The sequence below is a fragment of the Bubalus bubalis genome, chromosome 4, assembly GCF_019923935.1.
Source record: "Bubalus bubalis isolate 160015118507 breed Murrah chromosome 4, NDDB_SH_1, whole genome shotgun sequence".
Classification (NCBI taxonomy): domain Eukaryota; kingdom Metazoa; phylum Chordata; class Mammalia; order Artiodactyla; family Bovidae; genus Bubalus; species Bubalus bubalis.
Window position 1 is genome coordinate 1,513,915 of NC_059160.1, and position 18,746 is coordinate 1,532,660.

General features: G+C 61.1%; 1 protein-coding gene across 2 annotated transcripts in view; it reads right to left on the bottom strand.

The window, feature by feature from the left end:
* Positions 1-7,597: 7,597 nt before the first annotated feature.
* Positions 7,598-18,746, bottom strand: part of TAFA5 (TAFA chemokine like family member 5) — a 177,453-nt gene continuing 166,304 nt past the window's right edge. For both annotated transcript variants that reach the window (XM_006066302.4, XM_025282670.3), the window contains exon 4: positions 7,598-9,680. In XM_006066302.4, the coding sequence (XP_006066364.1) occupies positions 9,672-9,680 (9 nt within the window). In that variant the 3' untranslated portion in view covers positions 7,598-9,671. The remainder of the gene's footprint in view (positions 9,681-18,746) is intronic.

Here is an 18,746-nt window from a genome sequence, read left to right on the forward strand (position 1 = left end):
TGGGAGGGTAATCTCCTCTTCAAATTCCTTGTGCAGGCAGGTTGGCATTCCCTTTATGGAAGAGGAAGTGTTTGAACAGGCCCCAGGAGACGATGCTTTGAATAGGCGTCTTCTTTCTGCCGGGCGTCTGCAGCGCGTGGTGGTGACCCTGTGGGCGTGGCCATGGACTGTCCAGCATGTGTCCTGCCTGTGCCCTGCAGGGGCGGGGCGCCGGCCAGGGCTGGTGCCAGGAGAGCCCACCTCAGGTCACACCTAGGATGCCTCCGTAGGGCAGGGCATCACCCAGGGCCGGGTCTGCAGGAGTGTGCAGTGGGTAGAGATGATGCTGGGCACGGTGCCTGCATGAGCCTCATGGAGCAGAGGGCAGGTCTAGACCCGACTCTCGAAGCCCCTGAGTTTTGGAAAGGAGGGCAGAGCTGAGCTCAAACCTCCAGGTCCCCCCGTCCTAACAGAAGGCTATTCTGGTTCAAGCCTTCATCCCAACCAGGTCAGGACAACTTAGGCTGTGATGGGCCCTGACCCCCATGTCCAGCAGTGCGCTCCCCACATCCCCGTGGCCCAATGGAGACGACATTTACCCGTTTGCTTGTGGGGGTCGTCTTCCCTCCCCTCCCCTCACCCTGCAGCACAGCCTGGACCCAGCACTGCGTCTGCTCTGTTCCCACCCCCAGGCTCGTCCCGCTGGGTGGGCTGTGGTGAAAGCGAAGGTGAGTGAGTGCGGGAGGGGTTCTCAGCCCCGGGAGCCAGGAGCCGGGGAGGGCTGGACTTGCCCAGGTGACGCCTGGGTGAGCTGGGGGCTGGGAGCTGTGGCCACGGCCCTTGGTTCCCGTACTCCTGTTCCCTACAGCATCTTCCCCTTCAGCACATTATTATCCGTTTTTTGGAAAACCACAGTTCATCTGGAGCCCACACCTGACGCTGCGTCCGTGCTCCGGGGCGGACGCTGCTGTCAGACGTTTCTGGGCCCCCGGGCGCCCCTCCCCCGTGCCTGCTGGACTGTGGGGCTCATGTCTGGGGGACCTCTCTGATGGGCCGCGTGGCCGAGTAGAGGGGTGTTCCTGCAGAAGGACGCTGGGCTTGGCCCTGCCTCACGCTGTGCCAGGCCGGGAGCACCCTCCTGTCGCTGAGAAACTGCTCCCCCGAGCCAGGACCCTCCTCCTGCGGATCTCAGCTGGGGCAGGACACACACATCTGGGCTCTGACACACACCATGGACAGTCCCACGAACATACGTGTGTGTGCACACACAGAGACATTCACACACACACATGCACACATACACAGAGACACACACAGAGACACATTCACACACACACACACACATAGACATTCACACACAGACACAGACACACACACAGACACATCCTGGGATCAAACAGTGTCTGGAAAGCTAACTGGGAAAACAGAAATTTCTTTGACCATCTGGCAAAGCAGGATCCCATTAACAGACAGCCCAATTTAGCCTCTGAGCACAACCCTCACCCTCTGCTGTGGAATATTCGCATTTGTATTGCCCTCCCTGGAGCCTCACCGGAAGGGCCTCCGGGACAGCACTGACCGGCATGGGGAGGAGCTGCCCAGCTGCCCCGAGGGAGCTCTGCTCAGCCCCTCGCTCCCCCCACACCCTGACCCCACTCAGCTCTGCCCTGCAGGAGACTGTGGCCCCTCCTGGATGCAGCGTGCACGCCCGCCTCCCCTGAGCCTGTGCTCCTGGGGTCACTGGGGCTGAGGGCTGCACCCCGGGGGCTTGAGAGAGGGCGAACACCCAGGGGCCTGAACGCCCCCCACCAAGCCTTGACCTTGGCTTCACCTTGACTATGGAACACAGAAGCCAAGTCACCTGATCACAGCAAAAGAGATCTTTTCTGGATGAAGGAGACTGTTCAGAAATTCCTTGGATGAGAACAAAGCCAGGAGCATGGATCCCAGTGGCCACGTGGTCTCTGGGGGGCAGGCAGGGTGCTTGCTGTCATTCCTGTAGCTAATGTTTCTTGTCTTCTTATGAAAAGAGTGTCTGCACGTAAGGGGATGAAGCAGGGCTGAGAGGGTCTGGGAGAGCCCCACATGGAGGAGCCTGAGTGTCTACCTGGCTGACCCCCGCCAGGATGCACCCCCACGCCCACGACACAGACTATTTTCCCAAAGGGATGGGCCTCCTCAGGCCGCAGCTCACCCCCAGATGATTGAGGGGCTCTCGCAGTCATAATTAAGGGGAAGTTTATGAACCCCAAGCAGAAAAGTAAGTTTAATTATTTGCAAGTCAGAAGCTCATTCTCTCTGGGTGACTTATGACAGCCAGCCTCCAGCCTTGGGGATGAGATCGGTTCCGTTTTAGGCATTAAATTGATAACTTGAGCAAATCGATTTCATTAGCGGCTCTGTCATATCCGCAGTTACTGATGGGCGCTCGGCCCCGGGAGCGACCGCAGCCCTGTGAGAGCGGAGGAGGCAGCGGCTCCGCAGAGCTCGTGGGCTGCGTGGGGACACTCCTTCTGCCGGGGCCTGCGCTCATCGCCGGATCTGCCCTCTGCTCCCGGGTCACCTGGGACTGCTCTTGTCTTTGGGGTTCACGGGGCCGAGGCGGTGGGGGCATCCGGTGGGTCCAGGCACCTGCTCGGGGTGGGGTGAGGCCCTGGGCCCCTGAGCAACACGGATGCTCCGGTAGGGACAGCGGCCTCCCTGGGTGCACAGTGGATCTGAGCTGCTCCTGGACCGTGTGGATTCTGGGACTCAGTGCTGTGTTCACGCTCCTGAGTGCTCAGCCCGAGGTCCTCCGGCCTCCTCCCTCCACCTGCCAGGCTGCACAGGGGGCAGGGCCCGCTTCCGTGTCCGTGTCCCAGGAGTCCCGGGCATGGGCTTTTGGCCCCGCCTGGTGTGGCCCCACCCCCCTGAGCCAGTCAGATGGTCCCATGGTGGTCTGTGGGTTCCAGCGCGTTAGCTGACCCATGTATGACGTGGCGTTTCTGGGACGAGATGGGGCTGGCTCATGGGGCCATGGTCCCGACGTGGGCTGGGCTGGTCTGCGTCGCTCAGAAGGGAGCCCAGGCCGTCCGTCTGTCTGGCTCGGTGAGGCCTCGTCCCTCAGAAAGGCCCCGGGAGCCCTCACTGATGGGGCCTGGGGGGGAGGGCAGCCGGGCCATCCTTGGCATTTGGGGCTGGGCCTGGACGTTCCCACTGGGTCACCTGTCACTCGGCGGCGGGCTTAGCTCTGGGGTTTGCAGCCAACCTCTGCCTGAAAGCTGGCCTTGCCAGGGCCCAGCCAGTGTCAGAATGAGCGTCACCTGGAAGGTGCCTCGGGGCAACCCTCCTCCCCCCTTCTCCCAGGAGTGTTGGGGGCCCAGTGGTGACCACGGGCTCAGCTGGCGTCTTGGCGTCTCCTTGGCAACAGGAGCGTTTCCTTCCTCGTCTGTCTTCCTGCAAGTGAGGCCAGGCTCAAATGGGAGGGCCATGCTGTGGCGGCTTGTGTGGGAGGTACCATCTCCACGCTCAGAGAGGCTCATGACCAAAACGCTCCCCTTGACCGGATCTGGCACTTGGCCAGCCTGGCGTCGGTATCCCATGTGCGACCTCAGCAGGCCCATCTTAGCCAGAGTCCTGCCGGGTCAGTCTCAGGGCACCCACATTCGCTGACAGGAACCCCAGCCCCACCATGTCCAGTCCCGGCCTCCGTCCACTCTGCTCCTTGGCTGTAAATCCCCAGCCATCCGTCCGCTCTGCTGGGAATGGAACTTGACCTCCCCTGTTGCAGAGGTCCTCAGTGGAATCTTCCTGACCGTTTCCACACGCCTCAGAGTGAAAGTGTTCATTGCTCACTTGTGTCTGATTCTTTGCGACCCCATGGGCTGTAGCCCACCAGGCTCCTCTGTCCACGGGATTTCCCAGACAAGAATCCTGGAGTGGGTTGCCATTCCCTTCTCCGGGGGATCTTCCCGACCCAGGGATCGAACCTCGGTCTCCTGCGTTGCAGGTAGATACTTTACCATCTGAGCCACGAGGGTAGTGACTTTTCCTTAACACTCGCCCTCTGCGGAGCTGAGGTGCTGTGAGGCGTGGACACCTCCGCGTTTGTGTTCCTTTCTTGCCTCCCAGGCTCACTCCCGTCTTTACTACGGGACCGGATGGTGCAGCGGGCCTGCATGGCCAACTTCTGGGTTCCTCTTGCCCTGGAATAAAGCCCTCTCCTGGTGAGGGGCCCCTAGGGATGACGGGTCAGCGACATCACAGGCGGGTCCACTGGGTGCTGCCCCAGCAGCTGGGGCCCCTGCACCCCCCCAGGAAGGAGGCGGGTGTCCTCCCTGCGGTGCTGGCAGAAGGAATACATGAGGTGACATCTATAAAAGCGAAATAAATGTGGTTATAATTTTAAAGCAGTTCCATGACCCTGGGCGCAGGAGAAGAAATAAAAGACAATTTAAGATTCAGTGTGTCCCCTAAGGAAGCCAATGACTAAATGGAGAAGATACACGACCAGGAGACCAGCTGGCCAGCCAGAAGGGTGCACGCGGGTCCTCCAGGGCAGTGAGAGCAGGGAGCCCACCCCCATCTTCAGGAGGGACGCCCGATGCCCAGGCTGGGAAGAGTGGAGGGGTGACGGCCTGTGCGTTGGGTGATCAGGCCCTGCCTTGGCAGTCTGGAGGGTGGCTGAGAGACAGAAGGACAGAGGGGTGTCTGAATCAGACCAGGGCTGTGAGCTCTGACCCGACCAGTGGAGCTGGGGACGCGGGGCAGCGTCTGTGAAGGTCCGCACGCGGTTCCTGGTAGCTGCCGGGTCCCCTGTCTGCATGACAGGACCCCTGGGGCAGGACACAGGGTGTGAGCAACCTCCGTGGGATGGGGGCATCTTAGTGGGGAGAAGCCGGCAAGTCCCGGTGCGGGGTGAAGGGTGCTGGTGGGCAAACACAGGGACGTGTCCTGGGAGGGCAGGCTGCTGTCCTGAGGTCCTGGAGCTGCACTGAGAGGCCCGGACACCCGTTCCAGCCCCTCTCCTTGTCCCCCCCTCCCCGGGGCCCCTGAGTCCACTTCCTCCCACTGCTGTCTGCCTTCTCTAGCCCCTCCCGGAGCACCCACCACCCCCATCTCCGCCAGGAGCCCCTTCCACACCCTGGTGTTGCCTCTCCCTGGGCTGGGCTGACCCAGCCACTCAGGGAGCCTCCTGAGCCCTGAAGTGGGTCCTCTCGGTGGCACTCGGATGCTGTCACAGGTTCTGCTGGGGACACAGGGCCTACTCAGACCCGCAGGACGAGAGGTGGCTCCCACTCTTCTTGCTGAGCCCAGCACTCTGGGAACCTCTGGGAACCTCCTGAGCCTCCCCTCCACAGGGGGTTTCAACAGAAGCACAGTCGGGTGGGCGACAGCCTCCCTGGCTGATGGTGTGTGACTTGGACCCCTGACCTACGAAGTGCTCAGCACACGAGGGTGACCATGAAAACAGGCACGTGTACACACACACACACACACACACGTGCACACACTCCCTACACAGCATGTACAGTGGTCCTGGTTGGCTGGTTCAGGAACCGACCGTGGAGGGCGTGCCTGATCGCTGTAGAGACAGTCACAGTGGGATCCGCTTAAGAAGCCCTGCCCTGCCCCTGACCCGGAACCTCACCTGCCCCTGCAGGCAGGTGCCCCCAGGACCCCCATCACCCGCAGCCTGCTTCACTTCTTCCAGGAGGCGGAGCTGGCTCCGAGAGATGGGGCAGTGTTGGCGGCCCTGACTCAGAGTCATCCCTAAATCAGCATCCACCCTCCTGTTCGCTCAGGCTGCCGGGCGCTGGGTGATTCACGTGCTCCTCCTTGCTCTCCAGGAATCCGGTGAGCTCCGCCCAACTCCCTTTACTCCACCAACGGGAAAGCCGAGGCCCAGAGCGCAGGCGCATCTGAGCTGTGCGGGCAGCCGGGACAGGGCCCCCTCCCAGACTCCTGCCCCTCCTGACACACAGCGGGGCGGCCTCCCTGGGGAGCATGGCCCTCCAGCAAGGCTGTCCTGCAGGGGCTGGAGAGCAGTCCTTCCCCTCCTGGGGACGGTGTCCACGCCTGCCCAGCCTCAGGTCACAACCCGGCTGGGACTGGGCCCCGTGGGGGGAGTGTGTGACCGTCCCCCACACGGGGAGGTGGACCTCACGTCCTTTCCGCACCCTGCAGGTGGGCAGCAGGGAGGCCTATTGAATTTGGTGGGTCAGGAAACAGGCCAGGAGCTCAAGTTAGAAGAGCCAGACTTGGCCCAGCCTGGAGTGGACAAGGCAGAGGGGGCGTGGCCAGACCAGGGGAGGCGTGCGGGGCAGAGGGCGTGGCCGGGAGGAGGGCGTGGCCGGGAGAGGGGCGTGGCCGGGTCCGAGTGGGCGTGGCCGGGTCGGGGGAGGCGGGGCGGGGGCCAAGGAGACGTTGCTTCCACGCGGAGGGCTCTGCAGTGCGTTCTGGACGCCTAAGTGCCCCCCATCATGGAGACGCCCTCGCCGGGCACCCTGGCTTGTGGCGGGAGGGGAGACCCCGCGGACGGGAAGGCCAGCCTCAGAGAGTTCGGCTGTCACTGCAGCACACCCGGACCATCCGGACAGGTACGCCGGGCTCCGCTTGGAGATCAGGGTCTGCTTTTATGAACGCTGGCGGTTGCGAAGCTCTTTCTCTTTCCTCTGGCCTCACGATTCTATTTTCCCCTGCTATGCCCAGAAGGCTCTGGAACAGCGGCCGTGCACATGGCTCTGGGTAGGGGAGGTTCCTTTCCTCTGGCAGGCACACCCCCTGCCCCCTTCCAGCGCATTTCTCCGTGTGCACAGAGGGAGGAGCCGAGGGCTGGTCGCTCTCCCGGCCACACTGCCCTGCCCTCCTGGCCTCTGATGGCCAAGTCCCCAGGTGCTTCCTGTGGTGTAGTCCCCGGAAGCTCCTATCTGTCATGGACACCCAGGCCGCCCGCAGTGTAGGGCACACCTGGGTGCCCTGTGGTGGCAGCTAGGCCTGGGTTCTGTCCTTCTTCCTCCCTCCTGGGATGAGCCCGGCTTTGTGCGGGAGGGCGGGGTCTCCTTCACTCCCTGGAGCGGCTCCAAAGGCCAGTGAAGCCTCCTCAAATCGAGCACAGACCTCGAGATGCCCACGGCCCGCCTGCCAGGCCGCAGGTCCCAGAGTTGAAATTTTATCAAGAGCAGTTGCAAGCTGATGGTCACAGCCTGCCGGATTCGGAACACGCCGATATCTGCTGCTTGGAGATCCAAGCAGATTCCCCTAGAAAGGGGGCCCTTAGACAAGGGTCTCCTTCTGGAGCCCCGAGCAGGGTTCTGCAGCTGGGCCTGGGGGCATGAGCAGAGCCTGGCTCACAGACCCCGGTGCCGGTGAAGGCAGGTGGCCGTCAGCCTTCCCATGGGCTTGGCCGGGGATGAAGCAGTAGTTACAGGTCAGGCGCTGCTCGCCCGCCCGGGGCTGGGCGTCACGGAGCCTCCGTGGGGTCCAGAAACGCCTGGAGGGCTCTCGCCTGCACATGGTCATGGGGCCCGCCTCCCGGGAAGGAGGTCCTGTCACCACCTGTGCCCTGAGCTCTGTTGCTGCCAGCCACACCGGCGAAAGCCCCTCCCAGGACACCGCGGCCAGCGAACAAAAGCCATGCTTATCAAAGGAGTTTCTCTTTATTTTCATAATTTAGCTGAATCAACACAAAATTGAATACTGTAAAACAAGGGAAAAATGCTGCAACATATCAAACTCCCAGTCTCTGCCCTCAGGTGTCTACACCCACTGTCAAAAGAAACAGGCTGGGGGCAGGTGGTGGGGACGCTGGCAGGCAGGGCAGAGGTGCGCTGGGCCGGGGACCCTCCCAAGGCCTCCCTCCCCACTCCTGGAGTGACCCCGGGCTGAGGAGCCTGGGGCCAGCCTGGGGTGGGGCAGCACCCCGCGGCCGCCTCCTCTGTGATGAGAAACGCAACCCCAGCCATCTCTTTCACCCCAGGACAACACGTGCCCGTGAATCTGTGGTGACCGAAGGTAACTAAATACTCATGGACGTTGGAATGGGTCTTAAATAAATGGAGTTTCTCTCCTATCTTTAGTCTATGGGTGGCTGGAACAACTTCTATATAGATTTTTTATAACTTTTTTTTTTTTTAGTAGCATAGACCTAGCATAACACTCCTGTTAATTGGACTCTTAGGTAGTATACTTCAGCTGAAACTCAGGAAGATAAAGGGGTCTGGCACAGGGTGGCCGGGGGAAGGTAACCGTAACTGTTCCTTATCCGTGGGCCTGGCGACCCCACCTCGCAGGAGGGATGCGGGAGACACGGGCTCGGCCCGTCCCCCGCCGTCTCCGCCTTCTGGCATGAAGACTATCGGGATCACGGGGGCATCCGACTGGGAAGACGAGGTCGGCTGCCAACTGCCCTCCAGGTCTGCGAACGTGAGAGGGGTAAGAAAACAGGAAACAAAACTGGTTGGAACAGGCGTGATCCAGGGACGGGACACTCCCAGGACAGAGGCCCGGGAGGCAGGACGATCCAACCCAGACCATGGGAAAGGCCACTGGCCCTTCTGTGTCACTGACCAGCGTGCCTGTGCCGCCCGGACCTGGCCCTCAGCCCGCTGCACCCGAGTCCTGCCCCCTCCGCACACTGAGCGCCCCTGTGTCTGGGGGTGCAGGTCCCCAACACCCAGCCCAGACCCTTTGGGAGGCCCCTGTCCCGGCCTGCCTCTCAGGGACAGCTGGGGCTGCCACATGAATTGTTAAATAGGATTTTCTACAAATATACAACATATAAAAACTGTTAAATATATAACTTCCGGCTTTGCAAAATACATTTAATGATCTCTTTCAAACAAGTGTTACTTTCGCTTTCTTTAATTTGCTTTCTGGAGCTAAAGGGCGGTCAGATGAGACAGCAGTCATGGGAGACCCAACATGCTCTTGCGGATCCTGGATTGTCCCGCTATCTGAATGGGGCGGCGAGAGGCGCGTCGAACTGGTTAAAACAGAAAGTGATTTTAGTAGGAGAAGGTCCACCTAAGTGCAGAGGAGCAGGTGTGCGCGGCAGGCTGTGGTCCCCCGCAGGCGTGCCCGTGGGGTCCGCGTGGGGACATCATGGGCCACATGTCCTCCGGTCACGTCCTCCAGCCGTGCGGGGCAGGGGCAAGGCCCGCAGTGTTCGTGGGGCGGGGGCTGCCCGGGCACGTCTCTGCCCCCGTGTACCCCCCGGTACACAAACCCAGGGACTCGGATGGTGAGGGCGAGTCCACTTGAAAATAGATTTTGCTCTTTGGTCTATTGAATATACTGAAAGGATAAGAAAATAAAAGCGATTCGGACAGTCTGGGGCTCGAGGAGAGGCCACGTCTGCGTCCGAGACTCAGTCCTCCCGGGACCCGGCGCTGTCCTCCGCTCTCGGGCTGGCGGGGCTGCAGCCTTGTCCTCCTCCTTCTCCGAGTCCACGCCGGGAGGGCGGCCAGGCCAGGCTCCAGGGGTGCCCGGCGACGTGGCCCCGCGGTGTGTTCCCGGCCCGAGTCCTGGGGGAGGCCAGACAGACTCAGCGCGGGCGGCCGAGGAAGCAGGCTGTCCTTGACGGGCTAGAGAAATGGAGCGTGGGCGGATGGCAGCGGGTAGGTGGCGTCCACGACGGGCCGAGGAGCGCGGCCGAGCTGTGGACTCTCCAGGGAGCCGGGGCCGCTCCTGGGGCCCCTCTGGGGCTGTGTTTGTCAGGAGACCTGAGAAGCAGAAAGAGGAGAGCCGTCAGCCTCCACACACACCAAGGGTCCCCGTCGGGAACAGCAGGAGCCCAGGGACCCCGCTAGGTTGGCCTCACCTGGACAATATGCTGGAAAGACACCAGCAGACCTTCTTGAGGACAAAAACTAGTTTTCAGAGCCAAACTGGAGGAGAAAGCTATGCTTGTCACAAGAAGTCCCTGGGAACACCCTCTTTCTCCAGGTGGGGCCCTGCCTCCCACCCTTGGCCGTGACAAGGGAACGTGCTGGAACTCTCAGCTGCTGGTGTGAACTGCCTGTCTTCCGCCCTGTGCTGGCCAGGTCCTTGGGTCTGGGCGGCATCGACCTGTTTCTTTAACCGTGTACACAGCAGGTGCTGCATAATTGCACAGAGGAGAGCGCTGGAAACAAGGGTGCCTCACCCCCACAGAGCCCCCGGCAGGATGCAGAGCTGGGGTGTACATGCTGGTTGATGGGTGCACAGCCCCCCAGGCAGCACTGGGGCATCTCAGGGACATGACAGAACACTCCAGGTCAGTGCTGTGAGGGGACGGGGTCCCCAGCCTCTGCTCTGCAGCAGGAGCATCACGGGTGAGACAGCGGACATAGGATAGGAGGCTTCCCCGGGGCACCTCCGCAGCCTCCCGCCCCGTGTCCACGTCCGCGCCGGGCCCACCCACTTGGCAGGACGGGGCCTCCCAGGGGCTGCAGGAGCAGGACTGGTGTGGGACCCCAGGGCTGTGGGTGCGTGTCCACAGTGACAGGAGCCCCGAGGGGAGCTCCATGTGCCACTGGAGAGGGGGATGAGCATGAGAGTGGGCAGCAGGGGAGACGCTCGGAGCCCCTCCGTCTCTGCCGACTGAGGCCCAGCCTAGGAGGGGTTGGGGAGCAGGGCCAGGGTGGGACACATGCTGGGCTCACTGTCAGACCGGCGCAGGGTCCTGGGGGGGTGGTCACTTTCCAGACCATTGCAGGGTCCTGGTTACATGTTTCTCCCCATCTGACCAGCTGCCTAGCAGCCCCAGGACCCTGACCCTAATCCGCAGCGAGCACCCCTCCCCAGGTCTCCTGAGTTGGACAGAGGCCCCTGTGCGTATCGTGGTGACCCTCACCTGCCCAGGACCCCGCAGGCAGCGTCCAGGCCCACCCTCTGCTCCGCTGCCCACAGCCCAGGGCAGCTGCCCCTCCCTGACCTGTCCAGTCACGTCCACGACCGAGACCATCCAGCCCGGTCACTCACGGGCTAGCTCGAGGGGCTAACCAAGAAAGGAAGCACTGAACCCACTTTTTCTACATAGAAAGTTGTATAAATTCTTATTCGTGGATAAATGGGAAAACACTGGAGCATAAAAAGAAAATAAAAACCCACCCACGTTCCGTACCCGAAGGTAAATATTTTGATAACATAACTGCATTTCCTCTGCACTCTGTAACAGCTCACATGCTCTGTGTTACAGCTACGATGAGGCCGGGGCTTGGCATGAACGCTCGCGTCGTCCGACGCAGGCTGGCAGCCTGTCTGGGGGGTCAGCGATCCCTGGCCATGTCCATGCTCACGCACCAACCCCAGGACAGACGGGCAGGGCCCGGGCTGTCTCAACGTCCCCCCCAAGCCCCACCTAGGGGGCTACTTCTCACGTCTGCGAGCTCAGACAGCAGAGGCTCCCACGCCCCGTAATTCCACTGAAAAGAGGCAGGGTTTGGTTGAGGACTCGTCTCATCCTTGTGCCGGCCAGAGGAGTGGAGCACGCTGACCAGCGGGGTCCTGGCCATGTGCCTGTCTGTGCCAGTTCGTCTGGCCGGGCTCTGCGTTTCTTCCCGATCTGAACAAGGACGCGTGTTTCATCACGGGCAGGCCCGCAAGAGGCCCCGGCACGTGCCCTGTGGGCCTGCCGTCCAGCTTGGTCCACCCGCGGTTCACATCTGTGCCGTGTCGCAGACACCCAGGTTTTCTTTTCTGGGAGGGAAGCAGGGCTGGGAGTCCATTCGGGACGCCCTCATGGCTTAAAGCGACTCAGTCTACACACCGTCCTAGGGCTTGTCCCAGAGGTTCCCCCATCCTCAGGAGGCCCCCGCTTTCCCCCACACCCCCAGCCTCTGGCTTTTCCTGATCTTGGGCGGGCAGGTGGGTGGGGCAGGAAGGACACCAGGCCCCTGTCTGCTCCGGCCAGTCCCCCCAAGGGCCCAGCCTGGAGACAGAAGCCAGGACAGGGGTACACGGGGGCCCGTCCAGCTTCCACCCGAGCCCAGAGAGTCCCCTTCCATCTGCAGCAGGGCTCAGGCTGAGTAGGGGAGGGAGGCAGACCCAGAACCACCGGAGAGGGGGGCTGCAGCCAGACCGGCCAGGTGGGGGCTCACAGGTCTGCGGCCTTTGTGGTCAGACATTGGGCTCAGCGGTCCTGGCCTTGGCCTGACTATCAGGAATGGACGGGCGGCCTGACGTCCTCAGAGGTGGTGTCCATCTGGGACAAAAGGCCCAGCCCACCCAGCAGCACCCACGGGTGGGGACTGCCAGCTGGTCCTGAGGCCCAGTGACTGGGAGAGAGGCCGGGGAATCGGGTCTGCAGCCTGGGAAGGTGGTCAGGAGCCCGGGGACTGGCTGCAGCAGGGCCGACAGGGCTTGTCTGGCTGCAGAGATGCGTTTCCAGGCGAGGGACTTCATGGCCGAGGCCCGTCTCGGGGTCCCTGCTCAGGGCCCTGCGCTGGTCCTCATGGCGCTGGCTGGCCCCTGTGGGCAGTGGGAGGCTGCTCTGCTGGAAGGTGGGTTCTCTGGTTTCCAGCATTCTTCCCTGGGGACAGGCCCCTTGAGACAGTAGGCCAGGCCCCCAGGGACCCCCGGGGTCTCCTGCCGGGCTGCCCCCGCACCTGGGGACCACACGCCTGAGCTCTGGCAGTGACAAACGAGAAGGGAGGCAGACCTGAGCTGGGGGTCTCAGCCCCAGGGCCCCTGCCTCCACCTGCTCAGGGACAAGCGGAGTCAGCGACCGGGACCCCAGGCTTGGTGGGACGGTGGGCTCCATTCCACCAGGAGCTCGGGCAGCTGTCTGTCTGTCTCTGGAGGGGGGCATCCGGCCTGGGATCCCCTCCGGTCTATGCACCTGGGGGTTGGTCTGAGCTGGCACTGTGGACCCGCTCGCATTCCCGTCCAGGTGAGTCTCTCCCACCAGCCGGGGAAGCATGTGTTCTGAGGTGATGAGTTGGTTTTTCTCGGTGTTTGGAGCCTATAAAGCTTTGTTAACAAAACACAGGGACACTCTCCAGCTCCAGGAGTCCACGGAGCTGTGTTATTGGTTCCTCTGAAAGTTCCCACTGCCTTCCAGGTCTGGATGAGTCTTCTGTTCAGGAAGCTCGAGGTTCTGGTTTGAACGCCCTGAGCAAGAGGTCTTGATGAACAGCAGAGACACGGAAACCATGGGGCCACGAGATGACGGTGGCCTGCGCGAGAGGGCTTGACCACGAAGCCTGTTACTGTGGAGAAAGTAAAGCCTGGGGAGAAGCTTCTGGAAAGGCTGAGCATCGTCCCATCCACACCCAGCCAGCCGTGTGACTGAGGCTCTGGGACTGTTTCTTGTAACCGCACACGTGAGGAGTGCTGTTAACTGAGCCCTGAACCCGGGAGGTCCCAGACGCCCGAGGAGGGAGGGACACGCTCATTCCCAGAGGGGCGCAGATGCCCAGATGCGGCCCCCTCTGCCCAGGCGTGAGGGAGGCGGCCGCCTGGAGACCCAAGTCCCGGTGAAAACTCACAGCTGCGGCTGGTACCTGGGGCAGACAGGGCGGAGACGGGACACAGCAAATGGTGGGGCTGCAGACAGAGGCCAGGGCAGCCGGCAGCCCGGGGACGCCTGGCATGAGACGGCGGGGCCCCCTCCTCGCCTGCCCCTTGGGGACCAGTCTGGCTGCCCCGATCGCAGCTACTGGTCACTGCAGCTGCCTCCACAGCTGTCTGTCCCCACCCCACCTGCACCCGCCTCTGCCTCCCTCAGGGGCTGCTGGACACCAGGAAGGTGACAGCCGTGCCTCCTCCTGACATTTAGGGCTCCCGGGGGCAGGGAGTGAAGGGCTTCGTCCCCTGGAGCCCACAGCCCCCAAAGGTCACACGGATGCCCCGGACCAGCGGGGACACCAGCGATGACATGCAGCAGGCACGGCCCGTGCCTGGGACTCCGTCCTGGAGGCTGCAGCCTGTGGTGGTCTTGTGGGACCTCGCCGAGCCGGTTCTGAAGGGCCAGGCCTCCACGGTGCCCCCGACGAGAGAGGCCGGGGGGGGGGGGCGGCCGGGCGGGGGCAGGGGACGCCTGGGCGGGCAGCTCTGTCCCTGCCCCGCAGCCTCAGCACACTGCCCTCGTGCCTACGAAGCGGTGTGGGGTGGCCACCCGCCCCGTGGCAGGGGACGCTGACGGCCACTCTGCACATCACGTCCCCAGGGCACCCCCGGGCCTGGGTCTGGGGCCCCAGCAGACGGGGAGAAGCTGAGTCTGATTTCAGGGCCCCCTCTCCGGCTACCCTCACACTTTGGCCCCTGGCGAGGACTCAGGTGACCACGCCTGCCCTCCTGGGCTCAGCACCGGCCGGGGGTCTCCCCTCCTGGGGTCTCTGGCTAACAAAGCCGCTGCGTGGCCTCAATCACCCCGAGCCACTGGCCTTCCAAGGCCGGGGGAGGCAGGCCCCACCTCTGGCCGGGCTGGTCAAGAACTGGCAAAGGATGGGAGGGCGGCCGGCACCCAGCCCGAGGCGGGAATGCGAATAAACTGGACAGTCAGCTCGTCTGGGTCTCAGTGGCCTTCCCCCGGCAAAGCAGACCCTGCGCGTTGAGGACAGGAGCTGATTCAGCACCCGCTCACCAGGGTGAGGATGCTGCACCGGTCACAGTGGAACCGGCCCTCACGGGACAAGCGACGTGAGTGTGTGTGTGTGTGTGTGTGGACGCCATGAGGGGCTGAGTGCTGGCATGCGCGTCCCAGTGGAACAACAAGACGGAGAAGACACGAGAGACAGCGCTTGTAACACACCAGGGGCTCCTGGGGCCACCGCAGACCTCTATCCCCGCATTGGTCCTGCAGGCCCATCTCCCCAGCAGGCGGTGGGTGAGTGCCTGGCCTCAGGCAGAGGGAGGCGGCAGAGAGAGACCTCCACTCCGCCTGGGGGAGGCCGGGACCCCAGCAACATCCTGCTCAGCTACTGCCCAGCTCTTGCAGGGATGCACCCCCTGGACGGGGCCCCCAGGCTGAGGCGGTGGGCAGATCCCCACCCTAGCCCCCTCCAGCTCCGCACTGGGCAGTCCTTGACCTCCCCACCCACTCAGCTGCCCCCGGAAGGGCCGGCTCGGCTTTTCCGAAGGGGGTCTGACCGCACTGGCCTCTGGTCCGTCTGCTCTGTCCCTGGGCACCGGCAGACTCTGAAGTCCCTTCTGCCCCCGCTCCCCGCCGGCTCCGCCAATGCCAGCAATGAGAGCCCGGCTGATTTGGCCAACCATCGCTCGCAGCCACCCCACCGTCCCTAAGTCCCAGCAATTCTGGAGATGACAGGGCATGGTGGGGGGTCCTCCGAGGGGCGTCAGGCAGTTTCCCTGACGCCTGGCCATCCACAGCGTGCGGGGCCCCGCGTGCCCGGGGAGCTCAGGGGGGAACCCCGACCCCGCTCTGCCTGCTGCGTCCGCTTTCAGTGGGTGGGGAATCACTGCTGGACCCAGGCCGCGTCCTCAGGGGGACACATGTCAGCAGAGGGTGCGGTGGCCCCACCAGGCGGCTGTCAGTCAGAGAAGCCTGGGGAGCAGGCCGAGGATCCGGCCAAACACTTTCTGGCTCAAATATCCTTCCACGGCCATCTGCTACAAGGAGCTGCACTGAGGGCCAGCGCGCAGCCGAGGTGCCCTTTGACGGGCTCAAGTCTGCGGTTTGGTCCGTTCAGAGCCGGGAAGCCATTGCCATGGTCAACTTGCAACACTTGCCAACATTCCGCAGAGTACACCCGTCAGCAGTGACCCCCACCCCCATCCCATCCCGGGGAGCCCCCAGGAGAGGGGTTCTGCGTCACGGGGTAGATGTATCGAACTTTCTGAGCCACTGCCAGCCCGCTGTCCAAAGGCGCTGACATGGGCATCTCTGACTCTCTTGATGACGCATTCCCAGCACTTTCCAGAAAGACTGGCAAATTCACACGCCTCCCAGCAGCCTTTGTGAGGCTTCAGAGTGAAGCTAAAGGAGATGGGATCCAGCCTGGGAGCCCCGGGAGCTGCACCGTCTGCACTGTGACCCCAGAGAAAGGAGATGGGACCCGGCCTGGGAGCCCCAGGAGCCGTGCTGTCTGCACTGTGACCCCTCGTGGAGAACCCCTCATCACACGTCCCATCCACATTTCACGCTTTAGGAAGTTTCTGCCCTGAGCTGCGATCTTCCCCGTCTGCCTGCTGCCCGCTCCTGGCCTGGGAACCAGTCCCCATTGGGCAGGCCCCCACGCCCACCTTCCATGGGCCTCGGTTCTTGTGGAGGGGAGCTTGACTTTCAGAAGCTTGGGGTATTGGGGCTGCCCCTGAGGATGGCCCAGTGCCGGCCTCCTGGTCACCAGGTGACCTGTAGAGGCCTCAGCTGTAAAACGGGGTGACGACAGCCCATGGTGACCATCGGCCTGGACGGGGGCCCTGGGCATGTGCTCAGAACAGCGCCGGGGGACGTCTGCCCTCACGCTGGTCACTGATCGTGTTCAGGCTGCTGGACCTTCAGCGTCCTTCCTCCTGAACTCAAATGCCCACCTGGACTCGTCTCCAGCCACTTCATGGTTTCCGGTGTCTTAGTCTGTAATCCATAGGAAATTTAATTTGGGATGAGGGGTGAGGTAAGGATCCCACTTGAATCTCCCCGAAATATAAAGCGGGTGTTCTCAGCATCCATGTCATGGGCCGCCCCTTCCCCCTCGCTCCCCTGTCCGTGGTACCAACATCTGGATTCGTGTCAGCCACGTGGTCTGGTCCTCGGATCAGAAAGAGCATCGGAAGAGTGAACATCTTCGTGTGTGGTAACTGGATCCTGGGAACTTCATGAAGCAGGGTCCGCTATGGACTCACGAGGTGGGTGAGTGGCAGAACCAGGTTGCAGCCACACTGCCCAGCGCTGATCCGCTCACAAAGCTTCTTTACCCCCATGTCCCTCCCCAGCGGGAGGTGGACACTGGGGCATGTCCCAGAGCCCCATTCCACACTGTGGCTGAGTCCCACCCGACAGGAGGCCTGAAATCACTCTGTAATGTTCCAAAAAAGTCTCATCGGAGATTTAATTGAAATTGTATTAAATCCAAACATCAAGTTTGAAAGGACAACGTCATAATATTTAGACAATCCCTACCTTATCAAAGTGTGTGACACCTTCTATTCATCTCTGCAAGTCTTTGTAAATTTCCCATGGGGAGGCTTTGTCATGATCTTTATAGGTGCTTTTTCTTCCTGGAGTTATTCCCAGCTATTTTATGTTTGCTCCTGCCAGTAATGCAGCTCTCCTCTCTTTCACTTTCATTTCTGTATTAACTGTAATGAAACCGTTATGCTTTCTACACATAGTTGCCTGGAGGTAAGAACACAAAGGCTTTTTTCCAGTCTCTCCTCCACGAGCCAGTGGGCATGTTTTTCCTTAAAGCTGCCTACACACGTCACCTCCTGTTTTCACCTCCTAAATGACCCATGTTTAAGCGACTGCTGACTCTGTGCCCCAGGCCTCAGGACTGATGAGCCTTTGTTAGTCTAGTCTGGGGCTGGCAAACTCATGCTACCAGGGGCCAGTTAGTGTACATTTTCAACTTTGCAGGTTGTAAGGTCTCTCTGCAAAGACTCAGCTTTGCCATTGCAGTGCGAACACATCCCTAGATGATATATAGGTGAATAAGCCAGGCTGTGTGCCAATAAAACTTTATTTACAAAAACAGGTAGGGGGCCAGATTTGACCAGCAGGTGGTAGTCAGCTGACCTCTGATCTAGACCAGAGCTTGCTCCTGTCTATGACAGTTTACAGTTGAACACAAGTAGAGAAACTTCTATGTCCCTCATTGGTCCAATTTAACAAATTCTTTAATTCGTTTTCAAGGCATTCAGGTGATCCTCCAGAGTTTAGGAAGTACCTGTTTACGTTCTGTAGGTAATAGTGATTGCATTTTCTCATATCAAATAGTTTTGTGAGTGCCTTTGCCAGAACTTCCAAAAAGTAATCAGTCCTGGGGGCTGTAGGCCAGCCTCACGACAGCCGCCGGCCCTCGGCCCAGGAGGGCAGGGCGGGGCCCACGTGTAGTGCGCCGGCAGCCCTGTGGCTCCAGGGGGACACCGGGCTCCGGGAGGCCCACCTCCTCCTCCAGGTTGGCCTGGAGGGCTGCAAACATCGCTCCTGTGATATTTTTTCTGAGGAATAAATACAGGGTTTGACTGCTGTCTTTTTCCGCATCTTCTGAATTAGAACACGTGTTATATTTGATCTCCTGACAGATCTTGTCCTACCTGATTCTGAAATATTAAAGTGTATTTCATCTCATATAAATCTACTGTGTGGGGGACTGTCCTGGGTTCTTTTGAAGGCCTGCAGAAATCAGCAGGCTGTCATTGTATGTCAGTGCCAACATAAAATCACCCAATCACCACTCACACCAGGGAGGGATCCCCCGAGAAGCATGTGCACCCTGAAAACAGTGCTAACTCCCAGAGGGCCCCGGGCATTGGCTAAAGGAGCTCAGTGCTTGGCAGGGCACACAGCCCACAGCACAGACTCAAACCTCTCTACCGAACAAAAGGACTCTCTGCGAACTTTCACTGGGGGGACCTTTCTGGCATCAGGGTTTCACCAGCCCCTAAAATGAACAGGGTCATTTACTGCATTTTCCAATTTGGGGACGAGACACCTGTGTGCAGAACGCTTCCAAGAACATGCCAGTTAAAACATCTGGAACTTTTACTGGCAAACATTAACATTGCCTACTCCTTTGGTTATAATTCCCCCTGCCCCCAGAATATGATATATTTAATCAGACTTCCATGTGTCGTGATCAGGGGCCCAGCTCTGCACACGCTCCTCATTAACTTGAGGCCCCATT